General features: G+C 39.6%; 1 protein-coding gene across 1 annotated transcript in view; it reads left to right on the top strand.

Moving 5' to 3' along the window:
* Positions 1-25,359, top strand: part of GUCY1A2 (guanylate cyclase 1 soluble subunit alpha 2) — a 152,399-nt gene that overhangs the window by 2,750 nt on the left and 124,290 nt on the right. The window contains 3 exon segments of the mRNA XM_040054960.1: positions 11,718-11,779; positions 12,260-12,381; positions 24,314-25,032. Coding sequence (XP_039910894.1) covers positions 11,718-11,779; positions 12,260-12,381; positions 24,314-25,032 — 903 coding nt within the window.

The following is a 25,359-nucleotide window of genomic DNA, read 5'->3' as shown; positions in this document are numbered from 1 at the left end:
CCTGCAGAGAGCTTTCAGTGGTAGCAGGAGCTACTGAGGGCTGCTCTGGGCATGTGGAGAGCCTTGAACAGAGTGGGAAGGAGCATCCAAAGGGCAAAAGAGCATTGGGTACCCAAGAGAGGTGTCCGTAGGGCAGAGCAGCAAGAAGGCTGTGCAAACAGGCTGCGTCTTAGGAGTGGTAGTCCAAAAATACATACAAAATCTATCTCCTGTGCAACTCATTCATGAGTTAGTACAGCTGTACTGTCAATTGTACGAGATTCTGTAGAATGAAATGCGGTAAAGAATATTCGAGATATATTACACTAAAATATAGCAAAAAAAAGTTACTGCATTTTTTATCACGTGTAATCTTGGTCTCAGTTTTAGCTGAGTATGAATTTGCATGAACATTACTTTTTGTGGAACTGTGGAATAATATCCAAAAGTGAACCTTGCTGTCTGTGTTGCAGCATTGAATCCACCTCATTCTCTTTGCTCCTGGACAGCAATGTCTAGCACTTTCCAGCAGGCATGATATTCCACCTTTTCTCTTATATTGATTATTGGAGATTTTTTTGCAGCAGTAGTTATACTAGAGGATATAGGGACCTGATCCTCAATCAGCACAGGTTCATTTTATGTTCCCGTGGGTTTGTAAATGTTTGCCTACACGCTTGGATGGGTGAAGGATTGCTGCTGGAATGTGCTCACTGCAAATCCCCTCTTTTTTGAGTGCCAAAACTAGGATGGTAGGGCTCACCTCCCAGCAGAACAGCTGTGTATTTTGGGGAAAAGTGTGTGGTGATGACACCTCCATTGACATCCCACCGCTGGCATTCGTGAGCAGGCTATGCCGGGGATGCAGGGTGCACGGGGCAGGGAGGCAGAGCAGCAACAATGCGAGGAGAGGCAGCTCTTTTGTCACAGCTGCCCTCTGCAAACTGGCTGTGCACGTACCGAACATTTCATCAAGTTTCTGCCCGGCTGCCTCCCCCAGGACCCGTCTGCTGTGAAGCCAAGTGCCCTGACATCAGAAGGGTGGAGGCACAGCCCGGTGCTGTAGCCGTGGGGTCGGGGAGCTGTGCTCAGCACCTGAGTGTGAAGGTGATGGTTGGTGGGACCAAACTTAGCTGCCCAGGGCGATAAGCTCCAGGCTTTGCACGCAGCTCTTGTGGTTCCTTCGGCTCACGAGATCCTGGCAACAGTGCTCCCTGCATATTGCCCCATGACTGTCTCTGCCCTCTCACAGCCTTTGATCCCTGTGATGTTCCCACAAGGCTGAGTAATTGTGAAGGCAGCTCCTATCCGTTCTAACATGTTCTTAAATCGTGTTCCTGACACAACACAGATGTCCCTCTGTCCTCTTTCTTCTGAACCGCTGTCGAATGGTCTTTGGTTATGCACTCTCATCAGAGAAATCTGGAGCCAGATCCAGCTGCTCTCAAAACAAACAGTTGCCCTTGTCACCAGGCTGGGTTCAGTTTATTGGAGATAAATAATAAAATGCTGGGAACTTAATAGGGACATTGATTTATGACTTTGTTTTTAAGAAATAACTCAGTAATTATATGCACATCATTAGCAAATTTAAGGGTACATTCTCCTTTTGATTCCAGCTTTGTTACTGTGTTCCATTTTAAAGGATGAATTTTACACCCACAAAGACGTAAGTTTTGATTAATTATTAGTGGAGAACATGATACTGTATGCTATTTATTATCAAAATAATATTTTCTGCCCTTAAGAGCTCTGCTATAGGGGAATGGTATCCTGGCACCAATTGACGTAGCTTGATTCTTTGAAAGTGCAGTTTAGTATGTTACTGAATTCTAGTTCCTTGCAGCAATTTTCACATTTGCTCCAGTTCTATCTTGACTTGTATCCAATACCAGGCTGAAAATAGAATCAAAATCAGAAAAACATAATTTGTCACTGATTTGAAAAGTCAAATACTCTGCTCGCATCTAAGAGACGTAGGCTATCCCTAAAGAAGCTGAGAGTGACTGGGCATGCATACAGAGGAGTCTGTGTACCCCTAAGCACTGCACTGATCTTTCTGAAACACAAATTACAGCATAACACAGCATTAAACTGACTAACGCTTCAATTTGATTTTATTTTCTGAAAGGCCAGTGTAATGCATCACTTATAAAACTGTTAAGTGAAAATCACTTCAGTTATACTTTCCTATTCATTTAGGCTTATTTCTGCTATTCTTTAAAGGTCCAGTTCAAAACACATTAAAGTAAGAGCACTTTTTTCCTGTGCTATTTAGGAAGCTGCTACTGACTTCCGCCAAATAGTTTGAATTTAAGAACTGTCTTTTTGAATACTGCCCTTTCCCTGCCAGTGGAAGAAAAGTGAATGCAAAGGCAGTCATTTATGTTAGTGTGTAGGCTATGACTTATGTCACAGAACTTCTGTAACTTCAAATTGCTTAATTGCAAGTGAATCCTCCAGTGAGCGGAGGTGGGGTTTTGGCAGGGAAGTTGCAGTGTAGCAGCTTATATCAAACGTGCTTCCATCGTAAGCCTCTACCACTTACTGTCCATGAATGCTACTCCTTTTACTAGCTTTTTACTTCTACTCCCTTAACAAGTTGCTGTCACGAGCAGGAGAGGTAGCAAATTGATTTTTGTGTAAGATTTTGTGAAAAATTTGTACAAGTATTCCAAGCTCCTAATGACTTACATTAATGCATTGTGTATAGCTAAGCCCTGATGTTGTAGAAATGACTTCTGCCTGTCTTTTTGAATGAAATAAGGTAATGTCAATGATACCCCTATCAGTGCTGTGATGAGCTTATTGACTTAGTAGCCCAGGCTGGATGAGCTATACATGAGTAGCATTCTTCTCAAGAATGTGGGTGTGAAGCATGAAAATGGTGAAGAGAGGCACATTTTATGAGAAACTTCTAATTTCTGATTTCCACAGGCAAATAGAATGATTTTTTGTTTTTTTTTTGAAAGTATAATAAAACCAGGCTTTTGCTGAGTATCTTTCAATGTAACATAGACAAAAGTCAGTTATAGAGAAGGTCACACAAACAGTCTGTAGTCAATCAATCTGTTACTTCATAGGCTGAAATAGAGCTATGATGACTTAAACAGGAACATTCAGGAAAATGTCATCAATATGAACATCACAGTGGGTTTTAGTTGTTTGTCTTGTTCAGTAGTTTAACATCTGATGCAAAGAAAATTCAGCTTCATCAAATAAATTACTAAAATAATTATCTGCCACCCAAGGGCTTGCAGCATTGTATTGACCTTGACGAAATTTTATTGAGTGTGAGTTTAAGCATTTGACATCTAATGCTTAGACCATTCATAGTAATACTGGCTTTCTTAATGTTTGTGCGGTTCCAGGCTGAATCTTAACTTCCCTACGGTGCTTGGAGAAAACGTGTCTCGGAAACATTCATACATTGCAGACACGTTTGCTGCCTGGAAGCAGCGAGCATATCCCTGCTGAGGAAAAGGCTTGTCCACGGGCACATCTGACCCCCTGGCTGACAGAGCAGAGCGTGGCAGCACTAGTGGTAATCCCACAGAATTGATCTGAATCGCTTTGCACTTCTCTGCCTCTCCCATGGGCTGGGGTGTGCAGGTGCAAATAGAGACAGACGTAAGGGAAACGAGAATGTCATGATCATTAATAAATGCCCCTGTGAAAGCAGTGAGCCCTCGTGGCTGCATGAGAACGAGAGTGAATGTCCTTCATTTGAAACTGCCTGAGCAGAGCCAGTTACCACCTCACAGCAGTGGGTTGTGCTCTGATCAAATGCATAATGTTAATACGGAGGAAAGCCTTCTCTTGCCTTCTACCTCTTGTGCTAACGTTAAAGGTTGCAATGAAGTGCTTTGAGTAAAAGAAACTATTCTGGCTTGTATCCAGGTTCTTTCTACATGTGTCTGTTTGCCAACTCTCAAACTAAGTTTCTGAATGAAGATGAAAAACATCTGTGGTTTGTCCACAGGTTTCAAAGGGATAAATACTTATGCAGAGCTGCATATGAAATTAGGTCCTGTTACACTGGGGAAATTGGTTCTTCTTCTATCTCAGCAGAAAAAAAAATCCTTGAAAAGGACCGACATACAAAGCTTTTCATTTCCTATCAGTCTGCTGGAGTAGCCCAGACGATTTTATGTAGTAGATATCAGTTGCATTAAAAATGAACAGGTAGCATTAGCAATAGATCATCTGTTACATTCTTACGTACTGAACACGTTCTCTCTGCAGCACAGAAAAGTCCTTCTGTCTATTTCAAACAAGGCTGAAATTGAGAGATTAACAAAGTGATCACAGCTGGTGTTATAAGGGATAGCACCCTGAGATATTTATCCTTCACTGTCAAGGAGTTAGGCTAGATGATCTAATAGGCAATTTCCATCCGTAATGTCTGTGATTCTTCTAGCTGAAAGGCAGCTGGGGATGCAGAACTTATAATTTCTAATCATTATTTAGCTCTGCTTTGTTTCTTCACAGTGTTTGCATTGTTGCCATGAAATAGTATTGGGTAAAAATTCTTAACCTCAATGTTATTTATTAAATTAAGGCAATTCTCTGATGTCTGTGAAGAGGACCCCATTTTGTATGAACTGAGGAGCAGAATGGTCTCAGGTTTATCTGAGCTCGGGCGCTGCACCCTCGCGCGGTCCCGTCTGGATCATGGTGAGCTGTTGCAGGCAGCTTGTTTTGCCTCCAGCTGTCAGTCACCCTGCCCTGGATCCCCAGACAGTCCACTCCTGGGGATTATGCATCTTCCTCTCTCGATGCCAAATCTGCTGCTGGTCATGGAGGTCTGCAAGCAGGGTCTGCTTTTATCTAAAGTACAAACATCTGGAATTGGGAAGCTGGTCTTCATGAAGAAAATAGATTTTTTAACTCAAATAGAAGCAGTTAAAAAATGAGTGCACCTTAAAACATTCAGAATCTAGAGAGCAAACCTATATTTTTTTTCCTGATTATATTATCAAAAGCACTACTAAACCCCTAAAGATTATTTCTTTTTAAAAATTTCAGATGATTTCTTATGTTGTGACTGTTTCTCCATTTCTGATTTCTGTCTGCTCCCTTTCATTCCATTCTTCAGCTATTGGGAATGGGACAGGGAGGGATGCTGGCTGTGCAGGACCTGCTAGGGAGTCTTTGTCCTTTCTCCATCATCAGAACATTGCTGGATGCCAAAGGAGCCTTCCTTTTCTTTTTCAGTTCTGCTTTTCCCTAGCTGCAGCAATTTCAATGCTTATCTCTCCGCTCCTGGCACTTGGGAGTGTTGATAAATGTTTGTCTTCAGCTGGAGCCTTGATTCTTTGTTTACAACCTCCTTAATCCAATATTTTGCTGACCAGAAGGACAGGGAGGGAACAGTTTTTCACTTGCTTACATGATCATGGGGTAAATATTAAAAATACCCAGACTGAAAATGACTGTTATGCCATTTATCTTCTTTCGAATGGGCCAGATGGGCACCTGCTCGTGTGTGCTTAGAGATCTGCAATCACCTAAGCACAAAGACTTGACTAAAATTGGTCTTGAAATATGAAAAAAGAAATGTTTTTCATTAATGAATGATCACCAGCAGTTAATCTGGTAATTAAAATCATACACATCTGCTGAGTTTGTGATTGAACACTTGAAGTTTGAAGCGTTTAAAACTTCCAGTGTCACAGTGCTGATCTGGCTGAGGTCCACAGGGTCTCCTGCATGCAGGGGTATGGATTTCTCTGGGAAGGACTTCACAACCCCAACAGTGTGGGGGAGCCCCCTGACCCGATGGACATACTTGATGGAATTCTGATAGAAGTAAAGTGGTTTCTAGCAGAGCCTGTTATGCTCTTCAGTGCTTTGACTTCCACGTTTTAAAAGTTTAAGCACTCGAGTTTTTAACAGCAAGACTGCTGAAACCCTTCTGAAGCTCAGCTAGGAGCCACTTAGCTTTTCCAAGGAAAAATCTTTGAAACTTTGTTAGGGTTAGAAGAGGAACTGTCTGTGTACCTGGCTGCTCTCTTGGCAGCACTCTGTACAGCCCCTTTCTTCCTTGATTCCATCTAGGTATCTTAGGATGCAAAAAGAATGGCATGGAGAACTTGAAACTGCATTTATGTAAATTTAGACTGAGTCATCTGGGATACTGTGTGCAGTTCTGTCACCTCAGTGTGGGGCTCGTCTGTCCTTACTTAAACATTTTAAGATGTCAAAGTCTATAGCAATCACTCAATGTCTCTTCTAGACAAAAGAATGAAATGAGTATTTACAAAGACAGTCCTCAAGCACGTATTAGATGCCAACGAGAGGATGAAATGAATCACTGTGGGTGCCTGTAGTTGGGCAGATGAGCTCTCTACCATCTATTTCCAAAGGTTCAGCAATCAAATGAAAGACATTTCAGAGGCAACAGAAAATGTCTAGAGAATAGGCTAAAATCTCTGTCCTCTGAGAAGATAGGAAAGTTTGTTTGATTGCCTTAGGAAAGACATTTGTAAGAAGGGATACAGTTCAAGTGGAAGTTCTTTCCGCTTTGCCTTGAAAACTGAAGCAGTGAAGCTGCAAGAAGAGAAAACTGAACTCAGCAAAAGAAAAAAACCCCACAGTTTAAACTAGAGTCCTTTTTCAAAAGAAGTTGTATGAGTATAAAACCAGGAATATTTCAAGTTCATGTAGATAAATACCTTAATAAAAATTTTCTCCAGTTAGTCTTAAAAGGAGTTTTGAGGAATTTATTACTCCTCTATCTGCTTGAGTTGAACCAGTTTTGTGCTACTGGAGAGCAAGATGAGATCTATCAGGAAGGGCACATTTCTCTAGGAGTTGTAAACAGTGATGGCTGTCGTGGCAGGGCTGCCACCGCTGGGATTGCTGCCTGGTGGTGCCAAAAGCTGAGTGCTCTGGTCAGAGAACAATGAGATGCCAGGGGGAAGAGCTGTCGTAGGTAGTGAGCAGGCTGTACGCATTAGGGAGGATGGACAGATCTTTCCAGAGGCCCTACAGAGCCAAGAACCTGAACTCCATGTCAAAAGGAAGGAGAAGAAACTATCTCAAAGACAAGCTTTGAGAGTCAAGGGTGGAAACTTCCAGGATGGAAGAGGCTGGAGGTTGGTTACTGCTGACAGCATAACTAAGGCCCCTGCTCCGCCTGTGATTCATCAGGTACAGAGAAGGTAAAATGCCCCTTGAAAAGGTGGGAGAGATGACTTCCCTCCCTTTGGATGGGGCCGCAGATCCAGCAGAGCCTCAACCTTTAGAAGCTTGCAGAAGAGGAGGGCAGTAGGTATCAGAAGCTCTCTCCTGAGGAGACAGAAGCCCTCACGTGCCATCCTGCCCTGCTGGCACAGGTGGTTTGCTGCTTGCCAAGAGCTCATAAGCGTTGCAAAGAGGCTGCCAAAGCTTGTTTGTCTCCTGGACTATGACCACTGCTGCTCATCCGAGTGGGCACCACTGATGAAGCCAGGGGAGACCTTGAGCATGTCAGGACTTTGAGGGCAGGGATGAAGGGTGTGGGTGCCCAGCTGGGTCTCCTCAATCCTGCTGGGGGAGGGGGGAAGGCTCTGGTTAGTGCAGGCACATCTCGTAGGCAGCCTGTAGCTGTGTTGGTGGTGTTGCTGGCGGGGCTGTGATCTCCATGGACATGGGGTACCCTCTGAGGAGCAAGGACTGCTGAGCAGGAATCTGACAAAGTGAACTGAAGTCGTCTCTAACTGGCTGCACAACCATGTGAAGCGGGCTTTAAATGATGCTTATTGGGGAAGGGGAGTTAGTTCTCTGAAGAAAAGGGCGAGCAGGAAGATGCAGTCTACAGCTAAACTGAGCGGGGTGTGTAGGTAAGATGGAGCCAGGCTTTGCGTGGGGGTACAGAGTGGAAGAAGGATGAGATGAGAAGCTAAAAAGCTGAAAGATGGGAGTTTAAAATCAGAATTATGGAAAGGAGATGTCATGAGGGTGTTCAGATGCCTGCGCAGGTTTCCCAGAGAGGTTGTGGGACTGTCATCCTTGGATGACAAACTCAAAATTTGTCTGAAGAATGACCGGAGCAACCAGTTTTAACTCAAATTACTTTGAGTAGGATGTGGGTCTAGAAGACCCAAGGTTCTTTTAAACTTATATGACTCATTGATCAGTCATTTTTTACAAATTATTCTGACACATTAGGGTTAGCCGTGGCCTGATGTCTGAATTCAGAGTTATTTTAGGGCAGGCCTCTATTCTCTGCCATGCAAGAGATCAGTCTGAGTATCTCCAGTGTTCCTTTACAGATCATTCCTTATAGATGATCATTTCATATGGAGCTTGGATGTGATCTGGTATGGAAATCCTTGGATTAATTTACAGTTAGGAATAACTGTACAGTTAGGAATACTTTGTTTTATTTTGATTTGTCCTTAGGCACATGAACTGATGTGACTATTCCTATTGTGATGCATACAAATACTAGTCAATCATCATAATCAAAAGGAATTGTTGACATTTAATTGTTTAGATAATAGTCACTGGCTTACATTTATATTAAATCCTTTAATTTTAAGTAGCCACGAAACTTTACAGTCTCCTCAGTAAATAAGTGTCACTGAGCACCTAAATGGCATTACAGTGGAGGAGGTGTGTTGTTAAAGGCTGTCTTTACCTCCTTGCGTGGTAGAACTCTGCTTCTGGGAGAGGTCATGTGTGCCATGCTGCTAGGAGAAAGTTTAGCTGTTTTGCCTCCATCAGGTCTTGTTGCTGGATACAGAAAAGAGGTGTAAATCTTTTCCTGCTTATTCTCTATCTCATGGGCAATGCATTATCAGTAGTGGAAGAAGCAGTGCACCAAACTGCCCTTGTAGGCAGCTGTAAACGGGTGTCGTATCTCTTCTCAGTGTTTTGTTTAGGCATGGCCCTGGTTACAGAATTATATCTGTAGCAAAATGACATTCACCAGTGATGAAATACAGCAAACTGAGAAGGTGAGCATAGCGGCTATTTAACGATGCACAGCAACATGCCATAATAATTCTTGTCAGAGATGAAGAAAGACTTTGTGACTCCTTGGATCAGTTTTCATTCTGGCTCTGAGCACATTGTATCGAGCTCTGTTTATGACCCGTGTTTTAATAGCAAATCCTATTTTTGCCTGTACTTAATTTCTAAGATTTGATAGGAGTTGCCAGAGAAAAGGGATGTGAGTTCATGGGGTTGTTTAGAATTGTCTGACAACATCTAGGTGACTGATGTCTTTCAGGAGAGAAGGTTAACATGGTATTTTTTTTCTTTTTTTCCATTCAGCACTGCAGAAGGGATGTTTACCAATGAAATAAATTCAGGACTACGAGATTGGTTGTATTGTCAAATCTTGAGGTAGTCAAAATGATTTTTCCCTTTTAAGAAGTGCAGTATGTGTGCCAGGCATGAGAAGGACAAAGGCAATCTGTGGATGATTGCTCAGGTGTTCTAAGCTGCAAAACTTCTTGAGAAGACGAAAAGCTGTTTTTCTTCTTCTCTGCTGTGATACCCAGCATTGCTGCATTCCACGTGCTTGCTGTAAAAGCACTTTGGGACAACCAGAATGGAGATTTAATTAGCAATCAAACATTTCTATTCCCTGTTTCTTGTCAGAGGAGTTGCCGATGGAGTACTGATGTTCTGTGTGTAGGGAGTGGGGCTGAAGGAAATGCTGTATAGAGATGGGAAATGGCAGCGCTCACTTCTTTGCTTAAAGCTATTCTGCTTTGCTTTGTTGCTGGTGTAAGAAAATAGATCTCTTCTATATGTAAAGAGTGGATTTTTCTGCCTGCTGAGCACAGGAAATCTTCTGAGTCTCTGTGAGAACATGCCATTAAATGTATTTGTAGCCCATTGGGCCTAAGGACTTCAACACTTGCTGTACCACTGAGAAGGAGATGTTTTTTTGATAAGTGATGGTTTCACTCATATGGTGCTTCCATTGTGTTTTACAAGAGAACATGCAACTTTTAAAGCCTTTTGGCAGAGGTAACTCAGCTCCTGCAGAGAAGTGAAGTGATTATCTGATAGAGAGTTAACAGAAAAACCTCTTTCGAGGTTTGCATCTATGTTGAGCTTATTTTTTGTTCATAGGATCATGGAATAGTTTGGGTTGGAAGAGACCTTTAAAGATCCTCTAGTCCACCCTCCCTGGAATGAGCAGGGGCATCTTCAGCTCAGTCAGATTGCCCAGAGCCCCATCCAACTTGACCTTGAATGTTTCTAGGAATGGGTCACCTAACACTTCTCTGGACAACAAAAATCTTTCTTCTATCTAGTCTAATTCTGTCCTAGTTCTAAACCATTGCCCTTGTCCTCCTGCAACAGAGCCTGTAAAAAGTTTTTCCCCGTCTTTCCTATAAGCCCCTTTATGCTCTTGTTGAATGCATGCATTTCAATTTTGATTTTTTAGAATTTAATTTAATTAATTTAATTTTTAATGTCAAAAGTGTAGACACTTTCTTATGGTTTGGTATTAGAAAATAGATTTTTTGCAGTCGTACAAACCTAGTGTAGCCTGGTATACAGTTTTTTCTTCCTGCTGTCATCAGGACAGATGACTCCTACCACAAACTCATGAGCAAGAGTTTGAGCAAGGTAGAAAGCTCAGCTCTTGAACTGTTGAATCTGTAGGTGGGCAAGCAAAATTCGAGACTTTCAAAAGTGATTGTGGCTTTAGAATGAAAATCCTCTAATTAAGGGGGATTTTGACTATTACTTTCTAAAACAATTAGATGTCTATTCCAAAAGGCAGGAAAAGACCAAACATCTCTAAAGTTTCAGTGTGTGTTGTTGTGAGTGTGATCAAAATGTCCATGTGTGCTTCTGGTACAGAAGAAAAGCTTATAAATCTCATTTGTGTAATTCTGTCAGACTTCCGGCACCAGGACAAAACAGACAGGTGAAGAACCTCATATTTGATACAAACCAGTACTTTTTGAGGAATAACATTTTGCCATAAGTGATTTGGAGAATTGAAAAGAGAAAATTACATGGATATCACATGTCCTTTATTTGCCCAAAGATCTCTTGTGAATTCATTCAAAATAATAATAGTCTCAGCAGCAGTAATAGCAAGAAAAGAAACATTTATATACATAAGTATTTTTGTGAACACTGTGGTAGTGATAATAATGCAAATAAAGACAATTATGCACATATGTAGTTTGGTGAACACCTGTTAAAGTGAAAAAGCATAGAAATGCTTGAAGCATATCATGATTTTATTTTGATGAACTTCATTTTCCTGGTAATCTGAAAGATGGCTGAAAAATTATATCTTGTTAAGAAAATAAACCAAAATAAATTGCATCTTCATAATGTTCTTTATTAGAAAATGCTCTAGGGAGCATATAGAGTTTAAAATATCAATGCCTTTTCCTGGTGATACTTTCATCACAAAATAATGGCATTTTCTAGCAGACTATTTCAAATTAATTATTTTAAATTAGTGAGATAGTTGGTGGGTGATAGTTTTTGAGAGCTGTTTTCGAGAGTGAAGTGGCTCCTTTGTTATGTGCAACTAGCCTTACAAGCAGTATTAATTATGACACGTTGTAAAATTCTTCCAATTTAAATGGTAAAGTAAGATACAAGGAATGAATAATAATATTTAATATCTGTTGTTGCGATGGGCATATGGCTGGTAGATGATAAAGAGGAGTAAAACTGAAGAAAAATAGTGTCTTAAAAGATCTGTTAATTGAACTGTGCTACAATTCCCTAATCTCACAATTTTTAAAATTATTCTTCCATAGCCTCAGACCATCCGGCAGACTCTTCAAAAGACACTGCAGTATTTTGAGCATCAAGTTATTGGGTAAGTGTTAATGTGAGGTAGCGAAAGGTGCACGGTAATGTTTTGCTCTGTGCTTTCCAATTCACAGCCTTACAAGATAAGCTTTTAAATTTAATTTTTAATTGTTCCTCTCAAATTCTTAGAGACGCTTTGGAATAGCACTACATAATCTGGATGTAAATGGCAAACTGCTGTTCAGTCCTGCTTCTGTACAATCGCATCAGATGGCAACTGCTTAATGAACTCTAATGTTTCTTATAAAAAGAGAACAGCAAATCCTTTTCAGTCATAGAATATCCAGTTGGAAAGGGACCTCAAAGCTCATCTAGTCCAACCTCTCCTGACAGAAGCATGGTCAAGATGACTCAGCACTCTGTCCAGCTGAATCTTTAAATTGCCCATCATTGGGAGGTCTTAATCCTTTGCCACCACTTCTGAAAGACGTTTGTTGACTTTGCATTTCTATAAGGAGTTGTTATAACTTTTTTTTTCCCCCTGTAGTTACAGAGATGCAGAGAAGAATTTTCACAACATATCAAACAGATGCTCCTATACAGACTGCTCTGGCAACGAAGAAACTGAAGATGTCTCAGGAATTCTCCAGTGTACTGCTAATGTACTTGGTATGTGTTTTTTCAAGGGAATTTGTTTCATTTAGTTGGAAGGAAAGTTTACTGACCATCCCAGTGCCAACAATGAAACCAGAAATTTTTTCTCCAACCACAGAAATTTAGGATATGGGCAGCAACATATTAGTGCACTGTTACTACATTTGTCTCCTTTTCTACCTACATTCTGAGCCTTTAAGACAATCCAGACTTGATTGTTGGTGGAGGCAGAGAATGTGTATTGTGCAATACCTGGTGATTTGGGAACTTACAAAGGTCTTGGCAAGTGGTCTTGCTTCTCTGCAGGCCTTGGAATTATCTCTAGTCTTTTTATAGGGTTCTGCAGAACAACAGGCACTTTTATCATCTGTAGGCCTGGTGGATAGAGGGCCTGAGAAACAGCAGCAGGGTGTACCTGAGACATGAAACATTTTGGAAACGTAAGATTTTCTTCGGCAAGAAGCAATCTGACTGTGTACAATAATTGAAGATAAGTTTTAACTTTGCATATGAGGGGAGTGTGGTGATGTGATACTCTTCTCACATTCTGGTCTTTACCATTATATCCTGCTGACTTGAAATACTTCTGGAGGATATACACTGCGTATCTGTCTTTTCTCCTGCAACTGTTAAACAGACTTGGTGTACTCTGTGAACCAGCGAATAGAATTTGGTTTAGAAATGACTGTGTTTCACTAATGTTCAGAATGCTTTTTTTTTTTTTCCTCCTATCCAGTGCCTTACTCTGTAAAATGCTAAGTGCATTTTACAGAGTAAGGCACTGGATAGCAAAAGGGATGTTCTGGGTGACTTTAAGTGCTGCTAGAAAGAGGTGGCATTTTGTATTTTGCATGTATGGTCATGGAGTGAATTTAGAACAAATTAAATCCTAAATGTGTCCAGTGTTAGTTATCTTTCTTTTTTTTTTTAATTTTAAAATATTTGCATGCTAGCTCTATAAAACAAATGCTATGAGTGATAAGGCAGGACTCTTGCAAAGCAGAGACTTTTTGTGTTATCAGGTGCATATTAATATTATAAAATGCCAGACTAGACATTCAGTACTTGTTTCACCATGACACAAAGTATGTGTTCTAAGAAACAGTTATGAATAATTTTTCACCTTCATAGTGCTTTTTAAGAAATATGTTAGTCCTGGTACCTCAGCGTGCCTGAGTAAGCAACCTGTTTCTTCAGTGATAGCCTCACAATGCATGTTTATTAGGGCCAGATCGGACTTTTGGGACCAAAGTATAGGGATAACATCTAAGCATTGCTATATTGGGGAGCTATTAAAGTGGGTTTTTTTGAAAATTAGGTTGTAGAGACTTTTTCTTGAACAAGTTCGCCTCTTAAAGAATGAATTCTTAGCAATAAAACCCCCTTCAGTATGAGCAAAACACTGAGAAAATTTAAAAGCATCCCTATCTTGGATAAGAGCATAAAGGAATGAGCAGTAAACCCAGCTTCTTTATTTTAATTGTAGCTCCTATAACAACAGGTAAATAATTAATGGAGGCTGTGTAATTAATTCTCACATACACAGTTATTTTTCTTGTTGAATAAGAACTGATAAGAGCCGCCTCTGTGAAAGAGAGATGCAACCACTGGGGTGTGTACCTAGGGCAACTGGCATTGCTGAGGCAGGAGGCAAGCATGAATCTGACTGTGATGAAGGCTAGAGAAACTGTTGAACCAAATCTGGCTCTTAGGTTTTTTTATATGAGCAGTTAAGAGGCACTTGCTGTCTAGGGCTGGAAGAAAATGTTTCCTTAAAGATGCTTGGAAGTATCTTCCTGCTCTCTGACCTTAGATACTGCCAACACGGTTCACCTCTTCCAATCCTCTAACCACCTCTAAAATAGTCATTTGGCATTCCTTATTCATCAGAAGAGTGCAAATGCTGAGATCATTGGTGAACTGGGAAGACTGTGAGCAGATGCTTCACACTGTGGTCCTGGTGCTTACACTGCTCACAGGGAGGTGCTGACTACAAGCTGTTCACTCAGCTCAATGCATGTGATTCGTCACGTATGAATACTGCAATTTTCCTCTGTCAAGTCAGCACTAAAGTGTGTCACCATCTTCCTGCAGAACAAGGACACAATTCTCCTTGTCTCCTTGATGAGTTGCTCTGCTACAAGTCTAGACATCAACAGAAGTCTCCCTGCTTTAAACCACTGTAATTAAAGGAACCCACGTCCATCACGTTCCCGTGCTGTAAACTGTGTGTAGTACCAGATCAATCACACAGTTTTCCTTTGCAATCACAGCTTCTGAGGCTGGAGTATTTAATTTAGTTTTCAATCCTCCTTTCAAAAATAGCCCAGGCGGATGGACTCTGATGGAGTCCTGATGGACTCTGCTTTCGTTAATTGGTGCATGCATACTTTTACACTTCATAAGCATATAGAAACAGAGAATCCTTTAGATTGAAAAAGACCTTTAAGATTATCAAGTCCAATTGTTAATGAAGCACTGCCAAGTCCACCACTAAACTGTGTTCAGAGGAGATTGACGGTGTTAGTTTGAACTTTAGAAATAACGATAAGAGAAAAATATCCACAATGAAGTATGTTATGTGGATTACTACCGCGTTTCTTTTGTAGGTGACTATAAACTTATACTGAGGTATGTTAGAGAGAAAACTTGTATCTGAAGAGATTTCTTATTTGACCTTGGGCAAGTTTTTATTCTTTCTGTGCCTCAATTTCCCATCTGTATAATGGAGATAACAGGATTTTTTTAATCCTTTAAACCATATGTCGGTGCTATTCAGATTTCAACCTTCTTGAAGTAAAGACATTTTCATACCCTTTGTACATTCAGCATTTTGAGCAATGACAGCAAATCTCGTTTGGGACTGCTTTTGTCCTCATGATTTAAAATAATTTGATTTCAAGTAAGATTAGAGTGTGCATTTTTACTTAAATGCTGCCAGAATAAGGCAGAAGGCCTTCATGTAGCTGCAAATCAAAACTCTGGCAGCAGGAAGTTACGGATGAAAACTTTTTATTTTTGTTTTGTAACTGATATTGTAAGGAATTTATTCCAGGACATAAAGCCTTCATGACTTATCTCCTGTTTATTTTTTTTGGCAGATATTCAAAGAGGGTCTGTGCTGCTGAGCTTTACAAAGCAGTGGAGAAATGCCTGATTCTCCTTTTTGAACCCCACTCAGTACTTCCAATATATCATGTGATGTTTCTTACATCCCAAATGCACGAGTCCGATAAAAATTGTACAACCTTCACCTGACCTCCTCCAACCACTCTTTTCAGACACTGCAAACAATTAATGTAGCCTTTGTGAATGTGAACTATTTTTCACTCTTCAATCCTTCACAGGAAAAAAGAAAAAGAAAGGAATATTCACGAAGGTATTTACCTTTATTATAAATGGCATCAGTGTTTCCTTTGGAGCCTCTTTGCATCTTACTGAGGAACTCTGTAATCTGTACTCACTTTGATAGTAAAACTAATGCAAAGTAACCTAAATTAATAAAGTCACATAAAAAGAGCTGTTGTGCAAAATCTGCAAAGCAGCAGTAGCTGTTCATACCCATTCTCTAACGATGTGGAAGAAGTGCTGTCTTTGAAAGCCTATCTGTGTATTTTAAACTGCAGTAGCTAAATTGCATCTTTTCCAGCACCATGTTAGACATACTGTATAAATAACACTTGGTCACACAGTCTGAAGTTACAAATGCACTTGTATCAGATCATCGTTTCAGCAGAAAAGCCTGGAGAAGTAATTTTACCTCTCTGACTTTCCATTGCTTGAAGTACATACAAAAGTCTCCATTTTTTAAAATTCAAGCAAAAAATTTATACAATAGAATTATAGTTCATTTCATAAAAATTTGACTCCTAAAATTTTACTACAATTATCTCTTTTTCCTTAAAAAATGCACAGCACATATTAATGACTAAGTCAGCTCTGCATGTGGACTCAAGTGTATTGCAAGAATTTTTCCTATCAGGCATTTGTAACTTATGGGATAATAATGCTCTTTCATTTGATTTTGGTCAGAGAGTGGTGTGAGAAATCGGCTTGTCTGTCTATCTATCTGGGCATCCTCTGTTTGAAGGATGATATGGCACAGTGGCAATTCCCTGGGGTTTCCCTCATACCCTGGTGATAAGTTGTGTGGAATCCTGGCCCAGAGCCCTGTCCTGTCAGGGAGATAAATCGTGTTTCTGGATTCAGCCTCCCCAAGACACCGAGGAGGAGGTGGAATCCATTGTTAGTGTAAGGTTTTAGAGAGTTCTTGCTCTGGGTGACATTTGCTTGTCACTACCAAAGAGAACATGTGCTGCAGGCTGCTTTATATAGGGCAAATCACTTCAGGCCTAAATATATCTTGCAGGGCTGATCCTTCATTTAGTACAAAGGACATAATTCTGTAAAAGTAATTTGTTCTCCGTACATTTGTCATCGTTAAAGATCTGTGTTTCCTTTATGAAACTAAGGAAATACTAGCTCTTACATGAGGCAATGGCATGAAGCTGTGTCAGGGCAGGTTTAGGCAGGATGTTAGGAAAAAGTTCTTCACCCAGAGGGTGGCTGAGAGCTTCACTGAGGTAAAGGCTGTTCAGTATTTACTGCTCCACTGCTGAGCACTTGGGAAGTGGTCACAGCACCAAACCTGACAGAATTCAAGAAGTGCTCTGACAATGTTCTCAGGCACATGGTGTGATTCTTGGGGATGGCCTGTGCAGGGTCAGAAGCTGGATTTTGATGATTTTTGTGGGTCCCTTCCAACTCAGAATATTCAATGCTTCTATGATACTCTCTTGTTAAAGAGGAATAAATTTGGGATCATTCTGATAACTATCGATCGACTACTGAGAAATACTGTATTTGAAGAGGCAGGAAATAATTGAAAAAGGAGGTGCCAGGAAGATCTTTGCTCACCATGAGATTAAACCAGGTGTAGTGTTTGGAAAAAGTAAACAAAGGTTTGGTACACTGACTGCTTGGGAGGTGTCTGAGAACTGTAAATGCCTAGATGTTGAAAGTATATAAATTTATATCAGTTCCCTTTGCACTAAGGACTGCGTATAGTCATTAGGATGCAACTAGTTTAGGATACACATCCTGATTTATAATTAAAGTTGTTGGCTTACAAATGGCGTAAAAGGCGATGTTACATGGCCCAGAGGATTGGCAATTCTCATGGATTCTAATAATACTTTATCCTGGAGGTTCTAAGCTATACACCCAGGGCTCCTGTTATTTAGCGGATGTTACATTGCACTGGCAACACAGAAGTAATCTAAACAAAAAGCACATAATTTGTGTGATTTCAAAACTGAGAGTACATCTCAATTAGAAAAGGATGAACGTTTATACCAAATGGCCTTAGACATCCCACTCTTCTCAAATCAGAGCTATTTATTGTTAGAAAGCAGATGAACTACTAGCAGATAATGAGTGGTTTGAAATTATGATGTTCAATAGCATCTTGTAGAAGTCTATTTATAAAGAACATATTCTGGCCATGATTCATTGACTAAATGTAGGTGTTTGTCATTATCTGAGGTGCTGTGAGGTATCTTGTGGCCTCTGTCAAACCTTCAAAAATGTGTCGGTCTCCCTCAGGTCCCTCATCTTGGCAGATACAGTAACTATCTGTTGGTTCTTTTCTAGATGTCTTGGATGCCTTCTAGAAGACTCCATCAGCATTAGATTTCTATATTTAGTCAGATGAGTTGAGCCCTTTATATACGTGAGGAGTTATGAGAGATGATTTTGCATTTCATGGGAAGAGTTTTTAGATTTCATTGCAATTTTACTCGTTCCAGGAAGTGCAGTTCTGCTCCCTATGCAAATTCAAAGGCATATATATTTATTTTAATGAAAAAAAAACCCAAATAAAGAAAATCCTTATTACCACTTAATCTCTAGAGTTACCATGAAACAAACCTGGTCTCACTAATTTATAGGAGCCACCAATCTAATGGTTGCAGTTTTCATTTAATGAGCCCTGAGCTAATAGAAGAAGTGAGCTTCCCAGGTTGCGGTGGGAGATACAAAATCATGATAGTCTTGATTGACATAGCCTGGCTTTTATTGCAGAATTGGCTGCTACTGAGAGCACTATATGGGGGCAAAAGCCCCTTCCGCTGCCTGTTCTTAATACCTCATGTGAGCTTCCTGTGTCAACAGTTTTGAGCAGAATCTTTTACAGTGATGTTGAGAACCGGCGATCAGCTCCTCACCAAGAGGCAGTAATTACAATGACATTTCTATCACTGGTCAGGGGACAAGGAAAGAAACCACCTCAATAAAAGTGGATAAAAGAAATATTACAGGTGAACAAGTGTCAGGAATTCTTTTTAACAGTAGTTCTCATTTATATTCTGTGAAATCTTGAACGATATGCAGGGGCTGCATGTCACTCTAAGAGAATTGTTGTAAAGATTTTTCAGTTGTGTCACAACCATATGTAAAGGCATAAAGTGATGTTACTGTATTTATATAAAAGCCACCAAAGAGGTAATATAAAAACGCTGTCTGGATTCCCAGGATGATATAAATTCACAGCCATAATGAAGTAAAATCAAAGTCATTAGACAAAGTAATTAGACACTGGTGCTAGGCTCACTTACAAGCCAAATGATTCATCTAATGTACCTTCAGCGTCAGTCTGTACACAAGAAAACCTTTTTTACTCAGAGACTAAACGTTGCTTTCCCTACCATCTGAAATCATTCTTTGGAATTCTGAACTGCCACCTGTCTTTCTGTCCACAGGTCTGTTTAAGGAAAAGACATTACTGATGCCAAAAATTTGATAATCCAAAAACATTTAAGAGATACTTGCTATAACTGAAGGTGGCAGATTCTGCTTCTGTTCACGGTATGAGGTCTGGAATTGCATATTTAATTGTTCCAGCCCCTTAATGTTTGGTATTTACAGATTCTGAATCGTATCTCAGAAAAAAAAAAAAAAAAAAGAGGTTTTTTTCAGTGCCAAATGAGTCAGATGCTGGCCACTCTGCAGCCATTGTCTTCATTACTTACTTTTAGGAAAAACTGGATGGCTTGTAACTGCTTCTGCATGCTGTACCAGTTAATGAATGACATTGATTTTATTATCACATCAGATTTTTTAATCTTCTGACTGTTTCTCAGGAGCCTATGATGTGCAATTTTCTTTATGGGAACAGATTCTTACCTAATTTCTCCACTTTGTAATGTACAAAATACTTAAAAATATTGAATTAATTCCTTGACATTTTGTAGTGCGTTTTCAGTTTACAGTAACTGCTGAAAAGAAAGTGAAGACCTTTTGCTAGCATGTTATTACAGGATGAAGTCATCTATTTCTGCTCCAGTTCAGTGAAACACTTAATTTGTACTTTGAACCTGTGCTTAAAGACTTTTGGTAATTTTGGATCTGGCTAGCAAATATAGGATCTCTTCTCTTAATGTCTTTGAGTCACATTTTCAAACAACAATAGTTTTTCACAGATCCAAAAGTACTTTTCAGTGGAGGTCTATAGCAATATTTTCATTCTCTGGTTGCTTTGCCTCAATTTCCAATGTGCATATTTAATTTCTCTCCAATGTGGACTAGAATAGAAGGAAATGACACTGTAAGGAAAAGCAACCAAAAAAAAAAAACCTACTAAGAAAAAAACATTAAAGTTAAGACATGATTTGTCCTCCTGACATAAAGTAGTAGGAACACAGTAGATCCCTCTCCAGAAGGAAAACAAATTGAGACTAATGACTTTTTAGAACTTCATTCACTGTATTGGTAGAAGATTTGTAAAGAGCAGAAGCTCAAAATAACGAGTTACTTCAGCTTGGGAGCAGCAGAGAGTGTTGGGATGGTTTTTGGTTTATTTGGTGTTACTACCATTTAGTGGGGTGTCTTGGTGAAGTCAAGGAAGACCTTTTCCTCCATATTAGTGCTCATCAGGAAGCTCTTTTGGGGTCATACATGAGGTGATAAGGGAGTGCAGTGGCCTCTGCATTTGGAAGTGCTGGGCCCTCATACAGATATCAAATATAATTTTTTTTCTGGGAAGCTGAATGAAAATTTTGCTTAGAGGTCTGCAGTGAAAAAGAAATGGAATTATTCCACTGCAAAATCAAACAGAAAAAAATTGAATAATTTTTCAACAATTGAATGTGAGACGAGTTTGAAAAGATTGGCGTTTTTGTGTAGATGCATAGTCTGAAAGTCATAAGAAGATTATTTTGACTATGTCTTTTCTCAGCATAAAATAAAAAGAACCAGGAAGTACCATATATATTGAAATTGGAAATCATACCGAATGTAATATTTAAAGATAACAACGAGCCTGTGGAAGTCTCCAAATGTAATAAAGTATCCACTATAGAGACAATGAGTTCTGGGATTTTTTTTTTTAGCATGAAGGTTTTTCTACTTGTAATAAAACTGTCTCTCAGCTGGTATTGTCCTGGATTTATCTAAGTCTATCTGGGATAGAGTTAATTTCTCCTCAGTAGCTGGTACATTGCTGTGTTTTGGATTCAGTATGAGAATAATGTTGATAACGTACTGATGTTTTGGTTGTTGCTAAGTAGTGTTTATCCTAAGCCAAGGACTTTTTTTGTGTCTCATGCTCTGCCAATAGGGAGGGGAACAAGAAAGCGGGGAGGGAGCACAGCTGAGACCCAAACTGGCCAAAGGGACATTCCACACTATTAGAATGTCATGCCAAGTATAAATTGGGGGAGTGACCTGGATGAGGACAGGAATTGGTATTGGTAGTGAGCAATTGCCTTGGGCATCACTTGTCTTACTGTGTTTTTTATTTCTGTCACTTATCATTGTTGTTACTATTTACTACTACTATTGTTGTTGTTATTATTATTATTATTATTATATTTTCCTTTTGCTTCAATTACTAAACTGTTCTTATCTCAACCCGCAAGTTTTACTTTTGATTTTCCTCCCCGTTCCACCAGGCTGGGGGCGCTGAGCAAGTGGCTGTGTGGTGTTTACTTGCCAGCTGGGCTTAAACCATAACAGCTATGTGTAGAAATACGGGTAGGGAGAAAATCCTCAGAAAATATGCAAAAGATTATGATCCTTTATATGGTGGCAAGGGAGAAGCTTATACTGAAGTATATACAGACATAGTGCTAGGTGAGCATTGTTAATCGTTTGTTTCAATAAGAGAGGCAGGAATACTTCAGTAAAAATACATATAGAATATTTTGTGCAACTGTACACAAAGACATCACTGAAGCCAATAGCTTTGCAGAGAAATACAGAAAAATTTAGTGTGCATTTGTGTATAGGAATTTATTAAATTAATATTTTTAATTCAAAGATAAACATCATGCTTCATGCAAAAATTAATGTCTTGTTGGTAAGGCTAAGGAAGAAACTTCCTTGATAGGAACATAGTGATTTTTGGTTTTGAAGGCTGGATTAATTTTCTCAGTACATCATAGTGTCTGTTATTGTAGAGAGAATTCATGACTAACACAGACCAGCAGTTTGCTTGAGTTTGGTCATATCCGTTCTTCTTTTAGAGCTGATCTGATTTTCTGCTGGCATTCTGTGTAACTCAATTCAAAGCTCAAATGTTTTTAAAAGTAGTGGCACGTCCTCGGGCCAGGTAATTTACCTGAATTTCATGATATAATTCATGTTGCTTGAGGTCAGTATGTTGCATCCAGACCGAATGGCCAGTTCTCCAGGGTGGACAAGACCAATCTAAGAGAATCAGCAAAACCTCAGGCCAAATAGTGATATAGAGTTCCCAGTAATGGTAATGAGGTGAGGCTCACATACACAGCTGCAGAGTCCAGGAGTGATCAGTTCTGCAAACCTCATTTGCAATCAGTGGCGCCAGGGCAGCTGCCTCACTGTATTTGTATAATACACTTGAAAGGCAGTTCACCTGGGATGTCTTTTGGGCAGCTTTGTGTGATGTATTTGGCCATTTGTATGAATAGCCCATGGGTTTCTGGTGCTGTCCTGTTCCCCTCTGCAATCTTACAGCCTTGGGTACCCCTGCTAGACTGCTCACTTTTACACATAGACTTCGAAAGTTGCTCACACTTCACTATACAGAACAATGAGATTTAAAAGCTTGAATATCTCTTGGTGTATGCATATGAATATGATGATTTCTTAGGTATTTGCTGTTAATATCCAGATATGACATTATTGGTATTGGTTAGAATTTAATTCTTTTTGGGTTATAATGAGTATTTTTTGGTAAGATATTACAATACCATGTTATGCAGACGTAATGGTAATGAGTCAGGAATTGGCACACAGTCTTCTGAGTCAGGATATTAGGGGGCATGGTGTACCAGAGGCACTTTCTTTTGGCTTAGCTGCAGAGCTGACCATCTGTGGTCATAAAAGATCCTGGGAATATTTCTGTAATAACCTAGTTTAGTTACCAAATTTCTTTATGAGTAATGGCATTTGAATGAACTTTCCCAAATTATTGCTATTACTTCTTTTATAAAATATGCTTTGTCATGTTCTGATGTTGTCATATTTATATATGTAATTTTATGCATTTTAATTTGCTATTAATCATATGTCATTGCAGACATTGCATGTCATTGTAAAGCTGGGGAACACTGAAATCCCTTGTGAATACTGATAGTGTTAACTATGCGCATGTACATGGGCAGTTCAGACACTGCCTTGAGATTATTAAAGGTTATTGTCTGCAAACAACATGACTTCTGTCCCCTGTTATACCTCAGGTTTAAAAGTCACTAACCACTCTGTTTTTCCCAAATTAAAAGCCTAGAAGCAGTCTAAACAATGAGAAGTTCAGTGATCTGCTGGGATATTAGCAATGTTGTAAAGCATGCTGAATACACATTAAAATAAAGGGCCTGTTGTGTCCTTTGGAAAGAAGCAACTGATCTCTATTTCTGTTCAAATTCAAGATAAATGTTAAGGTGTTTGACTAGTTGACTGACATGTCATTCTGTATGATTTCAATGTAGTGAAGAAACTATGTTGTTAACTCCTACGTTAATTTCTTTTGAAAACTGGATATTTTTAATTCACATAAAGCTGATTAATACATCTTTTTATTCTGTTACCTTTTAAAACAATACAAACATTTCATTAATTTTATAGCTCTGTTACCCTGGTTTTGGTACCTGGGTACCATAGCTCTACTATGATATGGGAATTATGTCATAGTAGAGTTGAAACAACAGAGTGTCTCTTCCTTGAAATAAGACAGAGGAAAATGCTTAGTGACCATCTCAAAAAAATTCTTTTGTAAGTTGTCCTTAAAACTGTAAATAACAAACTGGAACAGGATTTGATACAAATTTCCGTTACTGGTATTTTTTCATCCCTTCAGCAATGCCAGCCTTACCACCTCTGTAAATCAAAACTTTTTGAATTTTTGTGATAGAAACTTGAAGTGACACTGTGAGATATCTCAGAGCTGTCCTATCTGCTAGCTGTGTAGACCGCTTTGAAGGGGCAGGGGCTTTTTAAAGATAGGTGAGTGTAGGTAGAAGCTTAAAACAAAAGGCTTTGCTCTCCTTGCAGGCAACAAAAAAGAAGTAATTATTTGTTTGGATCTTATGGCAGTGCCAAATGCCTATAATGAAAAATGTATTTTGCCTAAAAAACCCCTGCAAAACTCACAATCCCCCTTTGCCAGCTATTTAAAAATATAATCTGACTTCAGGGCTTTACACAGTGGATGGAAAGCCATACAACTGACTTTGAGTCCCAGTAAACAGGCCCCCTAATAACTGGTTGGGACAGCAAGCTGAAAGAATGAGGAATTAAAAAAATGGCTTCTAGGGTTATTCCCAACCACCACAGAAACGTATGGATAAGTATCTAGTGAAAAAGCTGCTATCACTGCTTTGGAAAAATACTGGGAAAATAGAGGAAAAAGGGAAAATGTGACACAGTGACAATACTATGTTGTTGATATCAGTGTCTCATTGTCCTACAGGTCTGAAGTTTGAGGAAATGCAAGAAAAGTTTGGGGAGGAATTCTTCAATATCTGCTTCGAAGAGAACGAAAGAGTTCTTCGAGCTGTAGGTGGGACCCTTCAAGACTTCTTCAATGGCTTTGATGCTTTGCTAGAGCATATTAGAACTTCATTTGGAAGACAGGCCACCCTGGAATCTCCTTCTTTCCTATGCAAAGAACTCCCTGAAGGCAATCTCATGCTTCATTATTTTCATCCACATCAGATTGTGGGATTTGCAATGACAGGAATGATAAAAGCAGCAGCAAAGAAGATTTACCGCTTGGAAGTAGAGGTAGAACAGGTCACAAATGATAACTTATGTTCAGAGGGGACAAACCCAGGTAACTGCAGTTGTTTGACTTTCCTTATCAAAGAACATGAAAATTCAAATACCACAAAAGCACTTCCACCAGGAACTTCCCAGTCCCCCTTAGACCTGAGGATTAGTATCAGCACCTTCTGCAGAGCTTTCCCCTTTCACCTGATGTTTGATCCAAGCATGCTGGTTCTCCAGCTTGGAGAAGGTCTTAGGAAGCAGCTCAGATGTGATGCTCATAAAACCCTGAAATTCCAAGACTGCTTTGACATAGTCTCTCCTAAAATCAGTGCCACATTTGAAAGAGTTCTCCTGAGGTTATCTACACCCTTTGTCATTCGGACCAAACTTGAGGATTCTGATTCTGAAAGTAAAGATAAGGTAAGAATATTAATTTGGAAGTGAATGTGCTCATATGTGTGTCGTGGGAGAGGATTTTTTGCTCAGAGAAAAGCAGCTCAAGTCCTGTGCACGCTGGAAAGCCCACTCACGCCTTGTAAACAGGGACTAAGTGATATTCCCCAGCCAAATGAATATTTTCCTAGATTATTTATAAGCTTTGCCTGTGAAGTTGTAGCAAATCATGACATCTCCATTCAGAAAATTCTACATAGTGGGGTTGAATAAACAGCTTGAATAAAATGGTGAGGAATTTTATGAAATACCTGTATCTAACCCTTAATTTTAGTCCAGCTGTATTATGATAAG

The sequence above is a fragment of the Hirundo rustica genome, chromosome 2 (genome assembly GCF_015227805.2).
Source record: "Hirundo rustica isolate bHirRus1 chromosome 2, bHirRus1.pri.v3, whole genome shotgun sequence".
In the NCBI taxonomy this organism is placed as follows: domain Eukaryota; kingdom Metazoa; phylum Chordata; class Aves; order Passeriformes; family Hirundinidae; genus Hirundo; species Hirundo rustica.
Note: the sequence above shows the minus strand (reverse complement) of the source record. Positions and strands in the feature narration are given on the sequence as shown.